The 23,501-nt window shown below is 39.6% G+C and overlaps 1 protein-coding gene across 2 annotated transcripts; it reads right to left on the reverse strand.

Annotated features, from left to right (window-relative positions):
• Positions 1-1,155: 1,155 nt before the first annotated feature.
• Positions 1,156-23,312, reverse strand: phldb3 (pleckstrin homology-like domain, family B, member 3). 2 transcript variants are annotated; one of them, XM_053326694.1, is made up of 15 exons: positions 23,016-23,312; positions 15,617-15,762; positions 15,285-15,395; positions 14,527-14,664; positions 13,936-14,064; positions 12,265-12,447; positions 10,138-10,251; positions 7,497-7,598; positions 6,705-6,789; positions 6,006-6,171; positions 4,689-4,770; positions 4,242-4,394; positions 3,815-4,022; positions 3,457-3,542; positions 1,156-2,021 (listed from the first exon to the last, which is right to left on the reverse strand). In XM_053326694.1, the coding sequence occupies exons 2-15, from the start codon at positions 15,758-15,760 to the stop codon at positions 1,887-1,889; spliced, it is 1,836 nt and encodes a 611-aa protein (XP_053182669.1). In that variant the 5' UTR covers positions 15,761-15,762; positions 23,016-23,312; the 3' UTR covers positions 1,156-1,886. The 2 variants fall into 2 exon arrangements, with proteins under 2 accessions (XP_053182669.1, XP_053182668.1); XM_053326693.1 differs by having other exon boundaries at positions 3,815-4,025; positions 23,016-23,311.
• Positions 23,313-23,501: the final 189 nt, after the last annotated feature.

Below are 23,501 nucleotides of genomic sequence, written 5' to 3' on the forward strand. Positions count from 1 at the left end.
CTCCTATTGTATATTCAGCCGAACTAACTATTGTTTGCAAGGCCTTGCAGCTTGTTCGCCGCTGTTTCCGTACCAGGCAGTGATGTTCCCCATCAGGATGCTCTCCATCAGGATGCTCTTAATGGTGCAGGAATAGAAATTCTTCAGTATATGATGGGATACCTGGAATTTCCTAAGGTGTCTGAGGTGAAACAGACTCTCAGAGTCAGTATGCAGTGCCAAGGTCAGGCCTTTGGTGATTTGGACAATAAGGTACTCGAAGCTGTCCACCCTCTCCAACGAGGACCTGCAGATATTACGGGGGCATAAGTCCTTTCCCGCTTTGTTCCAAACTCCCAGGAGACTGCTTCTGCAGAGTTTGCTGGCTGAGACAGAGACTGAGGAGGTGGAGGAAGGACATTTTTGTACATTGCCCACCTGCTACTGACTGGACAGAATCAATGATTGGTGTCAGCTCTTTAAACAAAGACCAGGTACAGAGAACACACACAACAGGACATAATGAAGTAGAAAAAAATGAGGTAATTTAACCTTAGTTGTCAGCAGGATTTTTTCATTGTCCGTAAGAAACTCAAAAGGGAGGGACATTACCTTCGTTGACAACATGTAACAGGCTCCTCAACTTACTGCACAATTACAATGTAATTGGTTATCTGTTTTGATCTTTCACATTACCAACATTAATCCTCTTTATATAACCCCCCCCCCCCCCCCAAAAAAAAAAAAACAACTCTTGTGACTTATCATCAAACTGGCGTTGCACTGTGTACACAGCATTATAGACAGTGACAAGATATATTTTTTGGAAATGTCAGCCATTTTTGGGGGAAGTATAAGTGCCACAGCAAATACTAGAAGTTGTATAGTATTGTCTTGGTTAAAATATTAATAGCCCGTAAATGAGCAATTAGGAGGGACTGGGGGGAAAGTACTGTCCCCAATCCAGCAAACATGGGAGACTAGAGGAAGCACAACTGGCAAACATGAAAGAAAAAATGACATCACACTAGACGAAATAGCTACGCCAGAATTATATTGTAATTGTAATCCTGACCTGATTTTTCTGTTATTAAATGTTGTAAATGTCTTGCCAATACAGATTTCTACCATTAATAAAGTTGAAAAAAATAAAAAATAAAAAATAATAATAATAATAATAATAATAAGAGACCCAACTAAAGTACATTTTTTATGAATAAACATTTAATAGTGCATTCATAACAGTGTATACCTTCATTTATTTGCACATCAAACCCATATAAATTTCCAAATAACTTAATTCCTGAAAAATTACAAGTACAATCTGTCTTTCCTGAAAATAAAGATGCAGGATGCAGACATATTAGTGGGAACACCTGACAATATAAAATAATCTGATGCAAAACACAGCTCAAAAAATTAGCACAGAGGTTCATTAATACCTCTCTGACAGTCTGAGAAATACATAATTATTGCTGAGCTGTTGTACCGGACTGCTTTATATTGTACGGGTGTTGCTATCCCTGTTGTAGTAGGTTGTAATAGTGTATAATAGTCCTGTAATGCTGGACTGTGACCAGCAGAGGGAGCTCAAGCCCAAAAAGTAAAACCTCCCAGTAGCAGCAGGATGGCGTGTAAAGCTGCATGTGGGTTTGCAGCAGGTTCAACCAGCGGTGAATCTCTTCCACCACTGAAGCATCGCTCGTTCAGTAACAGTTTCCTCCACTGCGTTCAAGAACATCTGTTTGGCACCTCTGTGACTCGCAAATACTATCCACAGGTGTATCAATCCAGGTACAAAATGAGCCCCTGAGGTGGATCTCAGCCAAAAAAAAGCCCCTGAGTGAGGGCAGAAAAATTACTCCTCAGTAGTGTCACTTGAGGGTTTTACAGTCACACATGAGAAGTCAATAACGGCTGTGCTCATCTGTTGCTGTGACGATAACATCCATCCAAATCCTCATAGATACTGCATTGGTAGCCACCAGGAAGAAAAGACGATCATACGTCTTCACACAGAATGTCAAACTGGGCCGTGGAGACTGAAGAGAAGAGACAGACAGTAGTAATGTGATCAGCCATGATGAAGATGGGGAATCTTTTTGACATGATTGAAGGGTTTTGCCATTATGGTGACTGATTTGTTCAAGGTATCTCACTGTAGAGATTCAAATTCCTCACACTCCAAAACTTACTAAAATACCAGTTTTCAAAACCACATTACATTTATTTAAATAGCCATGAGATACTATAAAATTTTGGTTACAATAGTACAATTGAAGCATTTTTAGCATTCATTTGCATCTTTCCTGAGAAGCAGAACAACAGTCTTTTGATGCCTCAGTTTGAATGAATTCTTTGTTTTTCACTGCAATGCAGCATCTAAAAGTATTTAAGAACAAACTACAGCATATATTTCTATATAAGCACACTTGATTGCATTAGATAACACTGATAATTAGTTGTTTCATACAACTTAAATTAACAAAAAACTTGAATGTAACATTTTGTGCACAATAAAATGTCTTGCAGGCAAATATTTAGTTGTTTTACTTAAGTAACTATCAATAATCCTCACATTTCATAATGACAGAATATATAAATAACAGGGTTTCCCGTGGTGTAACTGTGAACTTATGGTGTCATATGACACTTGCTCAAGCGCTGAGATCTGGCACCAGCAAATAAAGCTCTACTTAACAGTTCTAATGTTACATAGTGTTACTTCCCTTTGCAATTATCTTAAATGTTAAATCAAAGGCTGGACACCTATGTAATTATTTCAAATTGTAGAGGTCATCTGTCTTTGATCCCATGCAAATACAGCAAACTGTTCAACTGAGCTATTTGGAGAAGTAGTAAGATTTAATCATTAAACTTTATGTAACGGAAAACCTCTACAAAATATGTGGGTGGTACATTCCCAAATCACATGAGGTCACAAGGCAATTGTGAAAAATACACACAGTGGCCCTCTAGGATGTTTCCTGCACTGATATCCTCTTTAACAATATGCTTTAAGTGGCTATAGTCAATATTTTATCATTTGAGAGGCATCACTTTCAGAGAATTATCACTCAACTCTGCAGCTCCCCAGCTTTTATAGTGAGTTTCAGGTCATTGTTTAGCTGTACGGCTGCAACTTTACTATTTTGATTCACTCTCACATCTCTCATAGCTTTGTTTTTCAGCTGCAGCTAGCAGCTGTTTTCAGACAAAAAGCTCTAAAACCCCACTGTACACTATCTGCTCAGCAACAAACAGCAAACAGAGTAACAGTTAGCGACTAGTTAGTGAACATAATGGAGCATCCATCGCCCCCAAGTGGCCCAAAAAGCAGTTAATATAGGTTTAAGGATGATTACACTGGCCCGTTTAGGCCTTGAAGTTCAGCTTTAACTGTATTTCTTGAAGTTGTCCCTGTGGCACAGATTTAGTTTGTTCTGTAAATAAACTGTGTACTGTCTGAAGACTCACAGAAGTGGCTGTTCGTAGATGATCGTAGTAAACTTCCTCTATGGCCTGGAAGTAGATGACTCCCTTTAGCTTCCTTTCATCACAATCTGCAACAAAAGAAAATTACACGTTTTTAATAAACTCATTAAGACTTGATTGAATTATGTCAAGCCACAGAAATTTACAGTAATCTGCCAGTATATTATGAATTTAAAATACTTTCTAAAAAGGTCTATTTCTCTCAATAGGAAACAATAAACACCTCTTCAGAAGACCCTTTAGTGCACTAGCCTGACACAAAGAGGGCCTTCATTCATGCAAACAACCACAAACATGCAGAGTCGGTGTGCACTTACACCACTCTCCCAGCTTGTCTAACCTGTATAGTAGGCTAGCCGTCTGTGATCCATGTCAAACAGGAACCATCTCTTCTTCCAGGTCTTGACCCTTCCCCCTCGTTTGGTCAGGAAGCCTGCACAGCGTCGAGGCGTCAGCCGCAGGTCTGTGCAACCAGTCAACCCGTGACCCAGAGACTCCACATGGGCCCGGAGGTCAAAGTTCGGAGAGAGGAAGAGAGGTAGGCTGCGCTGCTGAGGAGACAAACAAGAGTTTAAAAGAGTTATTCCATTTTATTTAGTATTCAGATTTATTTAGGATAGGACCACAGCTGTTTATCCACTGTGTATTTAAGGAAGACCTATAAATTTGATTTACTAAACATGACCAAATCTGAGGTCTACTTTAATCAAAAACATAATCCAAAATTACTGTGAAAATGAAAGCCAGTTTCTGAACTTCATAGTTACCTGAGGGGAGTTTGGGAGAGAACTGGCCTTTGGGTGTTCCTGTGGTTCTGGTTCTGGCTCCGGCTTGTGTGGACTTTCTGACTCTGGTTCTGTTCTGGGAGAGTTGAGCTCTCTCTGTCTTCTCTCCTCCAACAACAACCTCCGGCGCTCTTCCTGGGTGCACACATGTATCATAGAAAATAATTTGCTGAAATCAATACGTATAGGTAATGTTTCCCTTTCTTGTTGTAAAATGCCTAAAATCCAGTCATATGGCTCAATATTTTTTTCAGGCTTGACTTCAATGCTTCAAACATGCATTACAAACGTCCACAGATCAGCTTGGTGTTTTCTCGGACCATCGTGTGTGAGCTGAGTGGGTGTCAGTGATCAGACAACCATGCCTAATACAGTGTGTCGCTAGTGATTAGAGGTGCCAGCTAGTGTTTCCCACAGCAGGTGACTCACCCTCTCTCGGAGCAGCCTTTCTTTCTCTGCCTTGGCTTCCCTCAGTTTCTTCTCAATCTCCACAAGATCCAACAGGCACGGGCTACAAAAGAAAGAGGAGTTATATTCATCATTGTATCGACCAAACACAGTCACAATTAAGATACAGTCATAGACATTTAATATTTAGGAAATTAGCAAAATTAGCTGCATTTACTTTTGCCAAATTATAGCCAGTATTACAGAATATGCAGTATTATGCAGCAGTTACAGACACACAGGACAATATACGGGATAGCACACAATAATGTGTGGCAAGTTGACAAAATGTCAAAACTAAAAAATGAGTTATGAGTTAGTTTGTCAGCTATGAAAGAGATGTCAAATCATGTGTCCAAGACAGCAAAACCCCAAAATTCAACATATGCAACACTGAAGTTTTATATGACACTGTATGTAATGTTAATCATATGTTAAACATCCATATGAACGGTGCAATGAATGTACTTGAACATCTTAAAATCTACTGTGCAATAGCTATACAAATGTTTTTGTGTTACTCTATTTGTACTATCATGTATTCAAACCCAACCTTATCTAATACTGCTGTGCAAACCCAGAATTCATTATGTAATGAATGCTGTTACTGACTAGCTTTGCATCCACCCTATTAATACACTACACGTAGCTACTTCTTCTGCTGTGTGTCAAATTTACTGACGAGGACCTTTTACAGGTGGTAGTACTGGTAGTTGTGGCCATTATTCCTAGGACTAATAATAACACCGTACTCAAGTTAGTTGCAAAGACCTGGGAATGTGTCAACCATCATAAAAAGAAACTCAGTGAGGAAAAAAAACTTGACAGGTCAAACAATGACACAGACCAATCATGAAAACAGTTAAACAAAGGTGAACAATAAAACCAATACCTACATTATGCATTGTTTGACTTACTATGACCTAGTGTGCACACAGTTGTTACTGATACTTTAGGTGCACTAATGTTTGGTTTCACCACCAAATAAAGTGGCTTAGTTCATCCATTTAACCTTAACATATATGATTGTCTTAGAGCTCATGTTTTCTTGCCCTGCTGCTGCATTCCCAGATCACAGCAGTTACTTTGCTGAGAGAAATGAGGGGAAATCTTCAGATTAAATTCAGGCTTCAACTAATGATTATTCTTATTATCAATCAATCTGGTGACTGTATTATGATTAATTGATTAAGTGTTTGAAATGACAAAAAATATATCAGCAGCCAAGGTTACTGCAGAAGATCTCATGCTGCAGCATTTTACCCAAGTGCTCATCAAATGAACTGTAAAGCAACTGACCTGGCAGCACGAGAGCTTGTTGCACTGTTGCATGGAGTGAGGAGCCCGCCGCTGTTGCTGGTCCCAGGTCTGTGCCTGCTACTGTGCCCGTTGCTTAATCTATGGGAGGGGAGGGGGGAAGTGAAAGCCTCTGGGGTCTGGCTGTCTGGAACTGTCCTCACTAAACCTGAGAGAGGAAGGGGACAGAGGAAGTCACATTAGAACATGCAATACAACAGTTTTATACAAAGATGTGGAGTGAGAGAGATCATGCAAGTAAAGATGATAAATCACAGTACATTAAGGATACAGCAGATCAGTTACAGCATGTATAAGCAGTGAAAGTGTGGAAAAGGCAAACAACACCAAGCAAGACTTGACATGACCTAGTAAATCTGGCTACTTTGATGTTTGGTGATAGATATGTGTGTGTCAGTGAGAAAAAGAGATATTACTGGAGAGATTGTAGGCTTAAGCATATGGGAGCTCCTCTGGCTCATCCGGTCTGTCTAGGTAAATCCTGTTTCCTCCCAACGTGCTAACAACGTGCCAATTCTACGAACACACCTTTAATTTGACTACAAGGGAGGGAACTGAACAAACACTCAGACAAAATGAGGGCATGAGTGCAGAGAGAGCGTGTTTATTGTCCTATATCATGGTGCTCTCAGCTTGAGCAATCAAGAGCACAATAGAAATCGAGGGCAGATAAAAGCTCACCCTGTGCTGAGAGCGGCCTGTCATGTTTGTTGTTGCGGTGTGAGCTCCGTCTTCTGGGCAAACTGGCGGATTCTTTGCATGGGTCCTACATGGAAAAAGAGAAACAGTGGAAGTGTGTTGCAGCGTTACATATGATCTGTATGATTTTACTGAATCGCTGTCATCTCTCTTTTACAATAGACCTAAAACCAAATCAGTTCATCTTTAAACTTCATGTCAGAAATATTTATCTGAGACTATTTTGGCAATTGATTAATCACTTAACCCTCAAACAGGCAACGTTGACCAGGAGATACATCCTGTCAGGAGCATGATTAGTTAAGGTGGTTGTTCAATTGTATTGCCTTGAATTGGTTTAGTTTAGAAACTAGGATATTAATGCCTAGGGAAAGCAAGAATGCATGCATCTTTATTAAATAAAACATTCAATTGTTTTAACCGTTATGACCATTTTATAGCTTAATAGGGGCAAAGTATACTGGTGGAGATACAACTCATAAAATCAAAAAATATATTAAAAAAATGTATGGAAAAGTTTTACTTTAAGTAAAGTAACATCAAATTATGTTTGTTTTTTTACATCTCATTTTCTATTCCTGCCTGTTGTTAAGCACAAATGTGAAACAATTGTTGTTTCCAACTTCTAACTTCAAACTGATTTGCATTGCAGACTGTTGCTCACACAAAACAAGACATTTGAAAACATTTTAAACTTTTTTTTAAATTAAAAAAAGGTGATAATTTAATCAAAGTTGTCAACACATGCTGTATCCATGGTGACACATTGCATACCTGAGGAGGCTTGTGAACGGTCAGAGGGGAAAGGGACATCATGCAGGGGGCTGAGCTGGTGATGTTTGACCAATCTGTGAGCGGCTTCTTCTCTTTGACAATCTGTAAGCGAGATTACATTTAGTCTGACATTCAGTAAGTTATCTGTTGAGAAAACTGGCTACACAGTTTACATGACCTGGAGCAGGTGGGAAGATGACAAACACGTACACGGTAACTGACAGAGCTGCTGCGTTAGACATACCACAGCTGGCTGAGAATGAAAACTCGTCTCCACCCCCAAGATGGATCGTAATGAGTTAAAAAATTATCATTGCTTCACTATCTTTCCCCTCTAACCCTCCCTCACTCACTGCTTGACTCACAGACACATGAGCAATTCAGTCGCCACATGCAGTGCACTCTTTAACCCTTGTCTGTATATTTCCCTACTCTAATCTTGTATAAATAAATCTACTTGCTCACGAGGAACAGTGAAGATTTAAAAGCTTTTACGCAACAATTACTGATCTTTTGTGTGTGTTTTTTAATGATTTAGTAAAGTGATTCCTGCTTTCTATTTAGAGACCCATTCAGATTCATTTTTCCTAAACAGCAAATGTTTTTTCTTCTCTCGGACACAACAAGCTCACACCATTTGACTTCATACCACATCTCTTAGAGGTAAACCACATCGTCATACTGTAGTCATACACACTTGGTCATGCTGGCTGACATTCTCTCCTCCTCTGTACCGCCACTCCCTTCTGCCCTCCCTCCAGCTGTATCTCTAATCTCTCATTTAGAAGAGCTGATGAACTCAACATTAGGGTTTTCTGACAAACACAATTTTAACACTCGTCAGCCGTGCAGATCAATTTTTTTAAGCTTACCGCTCGCTGCAAAGATGTCAAACTTCTCCAAGCTTCTCTCCCTCTCACTCATCCACACACACTCACTCACTCACTCACTCACATGTGCACACACATTCACAAGCGCAGAACCCTCCTTCAAACTACTTACTCCTCCCTCTGTCCCTTCCTCACCCTCCCTCCAGCTAGAGTTAAGCTCTCTCTCTCTCTCTCTCTCTCTTTCTATCTCTCTCTCACCCCCCTCCCTCCATGTCTGATTTGCTTTTCCCTTGTCTAGATCTTGTCTCCTCCTCATTTTCAATGGTGCCGTCCTAAGGCCGATCAAAGGCAAACCACTGGCTGTGTGAAACCACAGCATGGTTTAATTAGTGACTGAGTAAATCAAATACGAGCAAGTATTCATAATAAACACAGATAACACATGGTAGGTACTGTAGTAGGATGTCCATAACATTTTAGAGGAAGGAAATACCCATTGGACCTTTTGTAGAGCACCATGTAAAGCATCAGCAAAATCTCAGACACTTCTCAGGTCATTATGTAGCGCAGTGTACAGGGAAAAAACGGGAAATTGCCTTTTTTTCCTGTCTGCACAATTCATCATGGTATATATATCTTGGTTAGAGGCAAGTCATTACTATTTATGTTGCAGTGTGGGATAATTTTAAAATCCCCTCCACACATGTTTGTAGACATATATATAAATACTCTGCTTTGAATAATAATTTGTGTCTAACAGAAACAAACAAAAAGTTCAATAGATTAATTCAAAGTTTAAGCTGCTGGACACAAGAATTATTCTACTTTACTGAAAAGTCCATTGTCAGTGTTTGTGAACTGGAGGCTTCAAGTTTCTACATCACACTTGTGTAAGTTGCATACTGGACTACAACTGGCTCCAAACTAGTTATGATGTCACAAACCAGGCTCATAGGTATACACCTTAAACGGGGATCAAAAGGTAAGCACAGAGAAACAGTCCCCCCCCCCCTTCCAGTTTCTCAGACTGTTGCATTTCTCTGTGTCTCTCCTCTGCTTTCTTTCACACTCAACCCAACCAGTCAAAACAGATGGCCGCTCACCTAGAGCCCGGTTCTGCTTGAGGTTTCTTCCGGTTAAAGGGGAGCTTTTTTCCTTGTCTGTTCTGTTGCCAAGTGCTTGCTCATAGGGAAATAATGGGTCTCTGTAGATTAATGCAAATGATCTAGACCTGCTCTATGTGAAAAGTTCCCTGAGATAACCTCTGTTTTGTGAAAATTATTCATACTGATGTATAATTTAACCCAGCAGATTATTCATACCTTCAAAACATCTGAGAAATGTTAAACTGTTCCAAAATCACTTCCACCTTTCACTATTCCCTGTAATACACACTCAAAATGTACTGAAGATGTTCCTGGAAACTGAGATTCTGTAAAATTTAAATTATCATTATTGTTCAACATTACTATAAATTTATTTTTCTAGTTTTACTATTTAAAGCAAATACATTTTTTGTGAATGAAGAATATAGTAGTATTATTACAGTAATATAGTAGTAGTATAGGATTTAAATGCTTAAATAAAATGACAGAAAGTCAGTATGCTGTAGTATATGTAGCATATAGTCATCACCTTCTGAAAGATATGTAGGTTGCCTGTTTTTAGTAAAATTCATACGCTGGTTCCAACACACACATCAAATATCAATGAGAGACTGAAAAAAAAACTACAACAAACTATTACTGATTATCATTAAATAGTAGTACAAGATGAATATAAACATCCACAATACCATAAAGTCCTCTTACCGTTTGATACTGTGTATGTACAAGTTCTCTCTTCTCTTTCTTCAAGGCGGTCAGCTCCCTCTCCTTCTCCCTCTCCATCTCCTTCAGCTGTTTCTCTAACTGCTGGACTCTCTCCTGAAAACCCAGAAACATAATTCCTTTCAGTGTGGAAGGCTACATGGTTTCCTTTCTTCAGAAGAAATGTCACGTACTGTGGCTGATTCATGTGGCTGGCATGAGTTTACTTAATCTTTTCATTATTCTGTGATGTAATAATGGACAAATATCACCAATGTGACGCTGTGTGTGTTGTGCGAGTAAATGCAGAACCCCAAGCTGAGTTGATCTCTGCAGTCGAGACACGATGCAAATCAAACACCTGTTTTGCAAGTTAATGAGACGAGAGACACACGACAGCCGAACTGAGAGTGTAACTCAAAGAAATGATGGACTGATGTAAAGTCAGCAAGTGTGACAATGTGAGAAAAGTGAGAGACAGAAAGTGAGACGGAGGCTATAGAGATAAGCTGTCATCTGCATCGAGGCCACAGTGCAGCTGAGTCAACTACTATCCATCTAACACAATCCCTCTCTTCATCCCTCACTCGGCACTCCTCCTCCTCCTACATACTCCAGCTAATTGAGGAACAATTCTATATTATTGTCACTATTTATGTTTTGTCCATATTCATACGCTCTCGTGGAATCTGGCCTATGAATAGTTTCCATGTCAGACCACATTTAAAATATTCTACAGTCTCACAGTTGGTTTCACCTATAATCAGAAAAACTTACAAGCTGTACACAAATGTCTCTTCATGATAAAAGTGGAACTTTGGAAATAATTTAGATATGCAAGTTTTAAAAGATGATTTAGTGCCTTTGTATTCAATAAATGGGAAATATTGAAAGTCTGTTGATAAACCTTCTCTTAGCATTAATGACCCACTTTTCTTTCCTGCAAAACATAAATAACGGCATCAAAGAAACTAATTTACAACTCACCATCTGTATTCAGAGTCACCTGATTGTGATGTCTTTGCATATATATATAAATAAATACGGATTATAATTTATCCATGACTGCATAGTCAAGATTTTCCAAATCCCCTCATGTGTTTTATCTTTCCATCGTCTCCAAAGTTGTTTCTGTTGTGCTTTCTTTCTGTCTTGCTCTTTCCTTTCATTCTCATGGTGGCCTCTGATGTAATTTACTAGCTGGCTGTACAGAAGTCATGTGACAGCGTCAGGGTGATGCTGGTGAGTGTGAGGTAAAGAGTTCATTCTCGTGTCACCATTAGATCAGGGTGGGGGTAAGGAGGGCAAGCCTTAACCTGCACTGATAACCATGGACTGTGACAGGAGAGGAGATTAGTGTACTCTACATGTGCGCATGTGTACTGTTACTCATCCAAACAAGCCATCTAATGTGGTACGGAGTGCTTTAAGGCCAATAAGCAAGAAGCAAATATGTTTATTGCTTTGTTAATCAATGCCAACAACTCTGTGATTACTGTAGGAGGAGCTCAGATTTGTGGCTTTAAAGTTCACTTTCTGGTCTGACGTCTCCTTATTTTAACTTTCAAAAGAAGAAAATGAGTTTCATTTAACTCCCAATAGAATTATGGGACAAACTTGCGTCAAGAAGAGAAAGAAACACTTATTTTTTCAAAAGGAAAAAGCAGCTTCAGTGAAGGCCTCTGTTGGACCGATGTCCTGCTGAGTTATCTTACCGTTTACATTGTTTACAATCTAAATAGTAACGTAAATAGTTTACAGTAAAGTAAATATAATTTTATTTTGCACTGAATGTGTGTCCAGATGGTGGACAAAATAACAGGAACTGTTTACAATATACAATAATGAAGAACACATCTATCTACATCTATGACACTGAACATTGCAAACTTCACTTATTTAAATTTGTTTGTATTTAATCAGATTGCAATGTATTCCTATTATTTTTGTCTACCTCTCACGCTACATTTAAGTCTGACACGTATGTCGGTATTGAATGGAAGTTTGTGTGACAGTCAATCACCACCAGCGTGCAAGTGTTACACTGACTTAAACCAGATGACATGCTGCAAAGCTGTGTAACACATCAGAGGCAGCTGTGAGGTTCCTCCTATATGTCACGTTGTTCACCTGAGCTGTGTTGACCGCATGCTGCTGACATGAGATTTCCTTATCCATCTCCCTTTCTTTTTCTCCCTCTTTCTCTTTGTCCACTGCACTCTCGTCCTCCTCGTCGATGCCGCTCTCACGCTCCAGAATGCGAAACTCCCAGTCCTCAAAGGCCCGAGCTGCTGCTTCCATCACTTCTTTCTCCTGCATTGAAAACAGAAACTACTTTAGTTTAAGCTCACCAGTTTTTACCATCCCTGGTTTTCATTGACAGTATTCAGATCTAAAATGCTGGAAATCCATAACAGATAAAGAGTTAACACCTCATTTACAGCTGCAATTAGAAGATCATATGCATTACATTAATATCTCAACCAATATTTTAAAACCAAACCTGAACCATTTCTCAAAATAACATTATAATATCAAAATACGTAACAATTTAAAGATAATCTCCCGATTCTTTACTGTCATGAACATGTTCAACATGAAGTCTGGAATCAAAGGTTTGAGTTAGACCTTCTACAGATAGAAATATACAAATCTTAGGTCGCTAACTTTGTTACAAAAGTATGTAAACTAAGTAACAGTGGGTTATGTAATTAGTATTGTAATATTAATTGTTTTCTCTAGCATTATAAAGTATATGTTTTTTTACAGTGATACATTTTGTTGTAGATAATAAGGGTTTGAAAGTTCTAGTAAAAAAATGTTGTTTAAGTTTCTTCTAGAATCAACTTAAAAAGGAGTATGTGTGAAAACAGTGCATGCACAGGTCAAAGTAAAAACTTGTACATCTTCATTGTTTGATTATTGGAGTACCCGCCCTTGTGTTCTTCCGCAGTATGTATTTAAGTTCTCTGTTTGTGTGGTTTCCTCTGAGACATGTCAAAACAAAAGTTACAATGTGCTGCTGTACTGCGCTAAACTGTTCATTGAACACTTCACACTGCTTTCGAAACAAGGCGGTGTCACATCTTGTCCTGTCACATTCACAAGAAACAATGTATGTGCTATGTGTGTGAGGGTCTGTGTAAATTTCCAACACATTGACACATCAGGTCAAACAGGTACTGAACAATAACACAGTGTGCAACCACAAAACAGCTTTAAATATAGAGTCAGTCAGTCAGTCAACAACTTCCATCTGAGACACACTGTCATCAAGTATAAGCTGCAGTTTCATTTGGATAGCTGCCATCCAGATGTTATCAGTTGTTTAATGTGCATCATCTCATTTAATAAACAAGTTCAGCAAGATTAGATAAAAACCTACAAAAAAAGCCCTGCAATATATTTATGTGTTTCTAAATATGATTTACAGCCCCAACTCTCTCAAAGGCTGGATAGACACGCAGATTATTTTGTGCTGGTTTTGACGTAACTGAATCACTTCTAATCTGATTTTGTATTGAGGTAATATAACTTTGCTAGTTAGATTACCACAATTCCTAGGAAGCCTAGAAGTCAAGCTACTGCATAAAGATCAGCTGTGTTGTCACTGTATGTTTGTGTTCAATGAATTTACATTGCTATTTGAGGAACAGAAAAGAAAGAGTTGAACCACATATTGAAGTGTTTCAGGCTTCATCGTCATCATCATCATCATCATTTAATAATTTAAAGTTTATTTTTGTTTCATGTTGCTGCTCTCTGACATGGCTTCATACGGTACATTTGTCAGTCACTCACCTGCTGCAGCTGCAGTGTTAGCTGTTCCCTCTGGCTCTCCGGCTGACTGGGAATAAGTTTCTCCTTCTCCTCACACCTCCTCCTCAGCTCCCCCACTCTGCATCTCTCCTCCTCCAGATTCTCTCGCTCCTACAGTTACAGACAAGGCAAGCTGATTTTACAACTGTATGTTTTTAGAGTTTGCTGAGGATGAGTGGAGATAACTACCTTCAAAACAGTTCTGTATTGTAGCCGTTAACATCCCACAATCATTACATGGGAATTTACTTATCATTCACAAGATCTTGTGTTGATGTTAGTGGACCATTACTGAGCCCACATGTTTCTACAGGTGAAATCCCTTAAGCTGACTTTTTCTGTTGTGATCCTGATGCCCACACTAAGCCATTAAAATGTTAAATCAACACATTTAAGTCTTCATTGTCTCAAAGAAAGTAATTCAGTTGGTTGTGAAACATGAAGACAGAAAACCCAGTCAAGGCATAACACATCACAAATGCAAAACATATACATATACATCATACAACAATGAGAAACAAAAAGGTTCAAATTCATTTTATGACACAATACTATACAGTGCGTATCTCTTACCGTTTGTCTGTCGGTATGTCGGTGCTTCTCCCTTTGTCTGGCCTCCTGCTGTAGAGCCTTCAGCTTCTGTGTGCATCTGTGTAGCTGGTTCTTCTCTGTATGCAGCTCTCCCTGCAGCAGGGCGATCTCCAGCTGCAGCTGAAAGGACAACAGACGCCGCTGAGGCGAATCATATTGACCAGGGCTTGGATAAGTCAGAGATATGCATTCCTTTACCGTGACTGTGTTGGTGTTTGGAAATGTTGTGGAGATTTAAATGTGCAAGCTTCAGCAGAAACCAAATGAAAATCATTTGTGTTTCCTTAAGCGCTAAAATATGTTACATTTTTCAGCAGTCACAGTGTATATAAAATTCTCAAGTTTTCCACTTATGTATGTACAGTACCAGTCAAAAGTTTGGACACACTTTCTCATTGATGTGAATGGGAAAGTGTGCTAAAAAGATTACAGTTATGGTAATTAATCAATAATATGCAGATTATTTTTTTGATTAATCGATTCATCCTCAAACCTATGGAATGTTAAAAGAAATAGTGAAAAAAACATCATCACAACCTCTCAAAGCCCATAGTGACATCTTCAAATCGTTTGTTTTGCTTTAAAAGATTAATCAAATAAACAACTAACCGTTTCAGTCCAAATTCATTCAATGGTCCACTAAACATTTTGCACTGAATGGAAGTAAATCTGTTGTTTTCCTCAATCAGACAATTGATTTTTTGTGCCACTCATTCAGACAAGAATCAGCTTCTCCTCACCTCAATCTTTAGCTCCTCCTTCTGTTGGTCAAGCTCTGAGATTCGCTGTTGGAGCATTGATGACGATGGCAGAATCCTTAGTGAGCCCACCTCCAACTTTTTAATACAGGACTGACAGAAAGGGAAAGAAAACATTAAAGTCACCACATGCAAGCTTTAAAGCCATAGACAGTTTAGAAAAGTTGATGATTCATTGAGTTTAACTGCAAGGAGGGAGACTTTTTTTCTTCTTCTTTGTGCACGTTCAGCAGCCACAGTAACAAGGCCTGTGTCATGTGCCTCCTGCAGAAATTACTGCATCATCATCAACAGACTTTATCTCACTCCCTTACCTTCTCGCTCTCCGTGCTGCTACTCTCTGTGTCTGACTCTGCCCCTGAGGAGGCGGGACTTTGACCAGCCACTCTGGTGATCCACGGCGACCGCAGCCCCTGTTGCCACTGGCTCCTGGAGCACTCCATATTATGTTGGGGCATTTCTAAAGGCCGAAACAGGGGAAGCAGTTAATGAGAGGTACACAACGGCGGGCGTGGGGGGGGGGGGGGGTCTAGCCGACTTTAGTGAATATTGTGGTAATCTAATCTGCTGCACGGTTGAAGGCGTATGAGGGATCAGGTGACAGTTCACACAGCTGAGTAATACTGCAGAAGCACTTTCAAAACACAGGCTTAGGGTTATTCCAGAAACTAGTCTGTGATGGAGAAAACACCTCACAGTGCAGAGGAAGCAATAGTGAAAGAGAGGAGAGAATGCAGGATGTGGGTGGTGGTTTGTGGTTGTGTTTCAGGGTCTGTTTTAGTGAAAGACTCTGGCATGTGTGGACACAAGCGTTATGGAATAATATTCTTTTCTATTTGAGGCCTCTGATGTGTATCAGCAACTACAACTACAACAATCAAACAATGAAATACTAAACAATGACAAATTGCCCACAAAAAATGTTGAGGCACATGAAACTATACTTTGAAGTGCAATTATATCATTCATGGGTATATATCTGAGCAAATATCATTACATAGTGTTTACACTCGTCTACATCAAAGTGCTTCCCAACACTGGAATATTTTAACTTAAAGGCCTATGATATCCTGCTGTCTTTAGCCTATTGTGCCCTTTAGACCTCATCTGTGAAAAAACATACATACATACAGCAATGACCTGCTTGTTTGCACAGACAAAACAACTGTTTGTGGGAAAATACTTCTGATTCTTATTGTCCAACCTTTTCCCACCATCTTCCCTTGCCCTATGTGCCCTCTTTCTCTCTCCCTCCATCAAGACCTTATTAGGCTACAGGGAATGCAGGCAGAGTGGAAGCGCTGAGATAAATATACAGCCCAGATATGAGTGAGGGCTTCCAAACAACGACTGGCATAGTTACATCGAAAGAGTGAGAGAGAGAGAGAGAGAGAGAGAGAGAGTGAGAGCAAGATAGGCAGGGAGATGGGAGAGAGGGGCAGGAAGTGGGGTGCAAAATGTCAGAGGCCAGTGTCTTGTTTCTAGTGGTGCAGCAAATGCAGTGGCTTGACAATAAATAATACAATAATGTTCACAGAGAATACATATACTCAACATGATTTTTAAAGCTAAGTGACAAACTGGTGAGCAATCATGTTAACTGGTTGATCATCAGTATCTACAAACAAAATTCCCATGACGTGGAAGCTACTACTAATAATAATAATAATGATACATTTTCCATGGACATATTAACATGAAGAAGTCTGCCTTACAAAAACAAATACTGAAAAAAAAACAAAAAAACAACAGAATAGTTTGGTTTAAACCCATAAACTGAAAATCAATGTTCTCTGTTCAAAGAAAATGCTGACCACTGTAGTTTACAGTAAATGAGGCTGCCTTGCCACAAGGACAGTTCAAAAATGTTTCCAATAATAGCAACTGAAAAAAAAATGCAAATGCTGGGATGCCAATGCACCAGATTTCCTTCAAGTAAAAATGTGATATTTTCTGTTGCGTGGAATAAAGAGTTGTTTCTGATCTGATCACATGCAAAGTTTACTCACTTCATGATGAGCATTATGAAAGACTTAATGATCTGTAACAAAGCTGACAGACACACCTCCAAGTGATTTGTGTAAAAATGCTGCGTGCTCATCTGAAAAATATAGTAGTATAGAAACTTTGCACCTTTGCCCCAGTATATCATTAGAACATGATATATTTTACTGTGTTGATCTTTTGTTCCATCTCAGATCATTTCCACTGTGTGCTATGACATTCTGCTCTCCAGTAAAAGTTCACTTCTAAGTAAAACCAGGCAGAGAGCTGTATAGCAAATTACATTTTTATCCAAACAAACAGCAGTGCAAGCGTTTGCTATCTGACCTCCAGCTAAAGTCCACTCAGATACATTATCAAGCCCAGAGAGAGAGAGAGAGAGAGAGAGAGAGAGAGAGAGAGAGAGAGAGAGAGAGAGAGAGAGAGAGAGAGAGAGAGAGAGAGAGAGAGAGAGAGAGAGAGAGAGAGAGAGAGAGAGAGAGAGAGAGAGAGAGAGAGAGAGAGAGAGAGAGAATTCAGGAGTAAAGTCCATGCATTCATGTTAACACAGCGGTTTGTCAAATGTAACAAACACAATGCACAGACAAGACAAGAGGCAGTAAGAGGAGCACTAACTATGAATACAAAAATCAGCAGACGCAGACAAAGAGAAGAGAGGGCAGTGCTCAGCCTGAGAGCCAGATCAAAGAACAAAACAAAGTTTTGTGCCCAAAATAATTGGTCTTGATTGCAGGGGAGGGGGACGCCTCTGGAGAATAAGATAGCAGAGCGTGAATGAACGGAGATGAAGTTCAACATCAAGTGTATATGTTATGTAATGACGACCCAGAGGTAACACAAGATATAACCCTCAACTCTTAAGCTGATAATAAGAGACTTAAATACTTTGTATCAGTCTGCAATACTAATTATCAACCGCAGATCAGCAATAACCAGCAACAGCTGACTCTCTAAAACACAAACACACACACACGCTCACAGGCAGACCAGTGTGAGAGAGTTATGCATGTTCAACAAACACGACAAGCAGAGAGGAGAAGAATGCTACATATTATATCACCATGTGCTCAAATCAGCAAAGTCTGAGCACTAATTATTTCAACCCGAGGCTCCACTGTGACGTTTCGATGAACTCCACTCATTCACTTGTGTGTCTGGTCGCAACTTATCCAGAGAAAAGTCATTCAATATACAGTCCAGTAAAGTCCAGTAAATACAATCAAGACTACCACTTGAATTTATACACACTACACTTTATGCTCAATACCTTTGCTTCATCAAAGCTGGGGTTTTTGCCTTTTTCACTGTTTGTTACTAGCAAAAATATCACCACTTTCATTGCTGAGTAAGTGGTCAGACCACTGCCCTGATAGATTTTTATCATTTTTTAATAAACATGTTATTTTATTTGTTATCTGAATAGCAGAGATGCAAACTAAAGAGCATTCGGTGACAACCTATACATTTGATAGCACAGACACTAAATTATAAGACTATGTCCATGATCTCATTTAAAGAGGAAAACATTTGGTATGATGATATTGCAGCACATAAGGAGACATACCAGTGAAATCAGTTGGCATGTCATAAGGGGGGGAAAATGTCTTTGTAAAATAAACATATCTTGTTCTAATGAGAGAAATTTGAAACTGAGCAGACTTTGCTTCTTCCAGGTGGCAGCAACATGCTGTAGTAAATGTGTATTAGTTATTGTTGGTGGGCATTTAGGATATTTAGGAATTAGCCATTTTTGTTTTTATTTAACAACAAAAAACACATACCACCTAAACTGTGGCAGCAACACACAGCAGCACTCTAACATGTCCTTGTCCCTGTCAGGACCCCCGCTCAAAGAGAAAATTGGGGCTAAGCATTGTGTGCACAAAACCATAAAGTCAACACTGACAACAGCTATATTCCACCAGCAACATATAGGACAAAGGGCTCTGACAGTGGCATGCTCAGTGTGGGTGTGAATGCTGATTACAGCCTGTCACTATGCGTTCATTGCAACAGCACTATAGGAAAAATGTGTCCCATGTAGCGCGTGAGCAAAACTGCCCTGTAGAGAAGGGGGGCAGCGCAAAACACCAAATTAATCCACAGAGGCCGGGCTTAGAGGTCAAGTAACTCTCAGGTCGTTCCAATCAATAGCTGATATTATCATTCATAGGATATTCATGGACTTCTTGTAGAACCGATTTAAACTGTCGTTGATCTGAGTGATAGTGATGCAATCAGTAGCATAAAAAAATGAATTATTTCTATGATACAGTATAAATAAATGTCACAATAACAGTAACTCATACAACTATAGCCGAATGACAAAAATAATCTATTAGCACTGAACTGCAAAATTAATTATATCTGCAATATTAAGCTTTTTCATCTCTATTTAATGATTGACTAGAAAAAAGTGGGCAAAGGAGTTGTTTTTTTATGGAAAGTGAACTGACCCAGCTTTGACAGAGACTAATCTCTGGGTTACTGTGCACTACCAATGTAAACAGCAGGCGGGGGGTGTGGGGGGAATGGTGGTTGGGGGTGTTAGCTGTGTGGGCTGAAGCAGAATTTCCAATATGGCACAATATGAGAATGACTGATCTCACCAAAAAATCTGTTTTGTATAAATAGAAGTTTAACTGACCAGAAACAGAGTGACTGAAAAACACTGAAACTTAACTCTAAAAATCTACTTAACCTGACATGAGAGCTTTTAGAGCATTAGTAAAGTTGTGAAAGCAGTCATGCTCACCATATCATACATTCACCATGACCTTGAACTACATTACATTGGACTATACTATATACTGTACAAGTGCAGCATTGCCCTGAGCGCAGCAGAATGAAACACTCCAGGGGGGCATCTCACTATCCAGATGATAAAATGCTTTACTATGAGTGGTTGCCTCTCATCTGCAGAAGGCACGGGACCAAAACCAGTTATTAGGCCAAGTGAACTACAGTAGTAGGACCAGTCACAGATCCTTTATGGGCAGCAATTACAGGCTGTGGTTTCAATCAAACAGACCAATCTCCAGGCTTTAAAACCTTTTTATGCAATATCAGCATTGACATCACCATATTATGCACACAATGTTTCCAGAGAATAAAAGTAATTTTCCTTATTTTTTTGGTCAAAACGAAGGCACGAAGACATGTGGAAGTCTCTCTTTTTTGCTGCTTCTTTGCTGAGGCTTTGCTGCACTTTGGCTTCAACCACAATGGGATTTTTTTTAAAGGGGAAAAAATGTAAAATCTTGCTCAGTTCAGAGAAATAAAGGGCTGATCATTTAAACTGCTGGTTGGCAAACCTTTTGTTTTGTCCTGGAGTACACTATCAATTTCTACAAGTTTTGATGAAAGAGGGAGATGTGAGTTCATACTGTGTTCACCCACATATGTTTAATTGTTTCCTATACTCTGACTTCCTCAAAATAGATTACAGCTGACGTCTTTATGCGCCTATCTACACTCGAGACCAAAGAGCACATCACCATATGACTGATTAAATGGTGTGGATGACCAACCAGCAACCTCTGGACCCGCTGTATTTGGCTTCTGCTGGCTCGGCGCCAAAAAGCAGGAAGCTGTCATCACACAACAAGTTTGTGAGTGGGAGGAGCAGGTGAGAGGAGGGAGTTTTGGCTGTGACCCAGCTGTCACTGGTGACTGTGACAAAACTCCTGACGCTGGGGTGGCAATGCATTTGACAAAACCTTATAAAATAGCAACAGCATAGGCCTATAAATGAAATATTCATAGAGTAGTGACATTGTATCAGGCTATAAAAAGAAAAGAAAACAAGCAGTGTGAAAAAGTCAGCTATTAGGAATGAACTTGGCATTTATGGGCCCATTCTGTTGCTTCGTAGTGTATTTTGATCATTCCTGTGGAAAATTGGCTGAGTAGAGAGTGTCAGTTTGAACGTTTTTGCAGTGATTACAATGGCAGCTTTATGCTCATGATATTTTCCTGCAATCTCCATCCTTATTGGTAAATATCAGAAACTGGCATCTGTCTCACAGAATCAAATATCAGACTTCTCTCTAGGTCTAAGCTCAAAAATGCAAAATATATCAAATTCGGAGGAAGCTAATATACTGTTTCCTGTAATAAAAGAAACTGATATCATTAAAACTAATATCAATATGACACCAGAGTTTAGGTACCATTACAAAAATAATGTTTTTTTCAATCCTTTGATTTAAGGAATATCTTTCTCAAATGTTACAAGCAGCTATACAATAACTTTGCTTGAATAAAATCTAAATTATGAATCTGACCAGACATTTGATGCCAGCTTTTCAATACTTTTCTTCTTTTTTTAAACTCTGGGCTGCAGACAAAATTCAGTCAATACCAAAAATAAGGTTTAATAACAAACTCGATACCAACGAGAAGTCCCAGCTGACAGCTACACCATGCACACATGTGGCACTTAAAGGTTGCAAATCAACATCTCGCTCCACTGGCTAATACAGGAAAACAGGTACATCAAAACACAGTAGTGCTCCTTGACAAAATCATTCCTGGCCTGCAGTGTAAGGGCAGCTTTAAAGAGACAGGAGCTAAAACTACCTGTTGCAGACAGACGCTGAACTAAGGGGCTGCATGTAGGGTTTCACTAGAGTCCCAGAATGAAAATATAGACCTTGGAACATGCTTGATTCGTCCCCTTTAAGGCACACATACTGTACAAGGCTTTAACTTGGTCAGTAAATCTCACTGAAGGAACGACTAAATGCAGAGGTGAAATAATACTGTGAGAAAATCTCTCAGGGCATTTATGAGTTGTAATCTTGCTACCGTTTGTAATTCCTGGCATCGGTACAGGTTCAGCTGCACTGACAACAGTTTCCTTTGGCCTGAGTAAATCTCTGGGAATTGTGATGCAAGAAAGAGTGATCCATTAATGACAGCCTAGGACCAAGAGCTCAGACAAAGATTTGTCCAATGCTGGTCACAACAAGGCAATGGGTGTGTAGACATGAGAGAGAGAGAAAGAGAACATCTGAATGCTGTACTCCCTTGACAGCAAACCCTCCCTAAACTTCCCTCACAAGACTCCCTCAAACTTAACCCCCACCCACCGTGTTTACCCCGAACGCCCTGATGGAGGGATAAAAGGCAAGATATCCCAAGGTCATTGTAAACAAAAGGGGAATTTGTGTAAACTGAGGTTATTGCCATGGGATATTGACTGAAAACCAGCAGCTGAGCTCAAAAAGAGAGTTACTGTTAATATGTTCACTGATAAGGAATGAATAATCACAATTATGCAGGTCTGTATTTGGGCCAAAGGGTGGGACAAAACATGCATCTTAAGTTCTCACTCAGTTACAATTTTTTTTTTTAAAGTAGGCATGAAATTTGTTTCAATGCATTCAGCATCAGGAAGCTACAGTATAGGCTATTAATTCCTCTTTTGTTAAAGGTGCAGACGGATGAAAAAAAAGTTGATGAGTTAGTTTACAAGAGGGGAACTCCTCATCTTTCCATGTCAATTACCTCCACTTCCACCAACAATAACGCCAGGGGCTTACTTACACCATATAGGCTACTTAAAACATTTTGTCCTGTAAGCTTATGAGAAATTACTTTTTTGGCTCGTATTTACAAGAGGAAGCTGTGAGTTTAGAGGTAGAAGGCGTTTCTGCTGCCTTGTAGAGACAAGGAAAGCGAATTTAAGTAAACAACAACTCTTACCTGGAAATGTTGCTTCCTACTAAAGTCCTCCAGTTCACACCATTGTGACAAAGCCGGGCTACAATAAAAGAGACGAAACGCGGAGAGGGGGAAAAAAACCTGTATCGAAACGTCACTGAAGCGAAGTTTTAAAGCGCTTTCACTTTTAGACACACGAGCCTGTGCGGTGTAAAGCTACTCCGAGATCACTAACTGTTGTCTGTGAAGCGGATAGACTCTTTATGTCCGCTTTATCTTCACTTGGTTTGATTCAATCCCTCCCAAAATTGTGACAGAGCCGCTTGTCGGCGTCAACAGGTGAGACTGAGTTGAAAGCATGCAGCCCGCAGGAGGAGGAGGAGGAGGAGGACGGCTACAGAGGCGGATACTGACCAACTATCTTAATAAAACTTGTTGGGTTGTTTTGTCTGAGGCATAAATATAAAGCTCTTATATCCGTTCAGTCTGAGTAAACCTCGCCGCCGGTTTCTGGGTCCCCTTGGAGTC

This window comes from Scomber japonicus, chromosome 10 (assembly GCF_027409825.1).
Source record: "Scomber japonicus isolate fScoJap1 chromosome 10, fScoJap1.pri, whole genome shotgun sequence".
Lineage (NCBI taxonomy): Eukaryota > Metazoa > Chordata > Actinopteri > Scombriformes > Scombridae > Scomber > Scomber japonicus.

Coding starts and splice junctions, on each gene's coding strand:
- phldb3 (XM_053326693.1), bottom strand. CDS start 15,760: ATGCCCCAACATAATATGGAGTGCTCCAGGAGCCAGTGGCAACAGGGG. Junction 6,172..6,704: donor CAGGCCGCTCTCAGCACAGG/GTGAGCTTTTAT, acceptor TTCCTCTCTCAG/GTTTAGTGAGGACAGTTCCA. Junction 3,543..3,814: donor ACGGCTAGCCTACTATACAG/GTTAGACAAGCT, acceptor CTTTTGTTGCAG/ATTGTGATGAAAGGAAGCTA.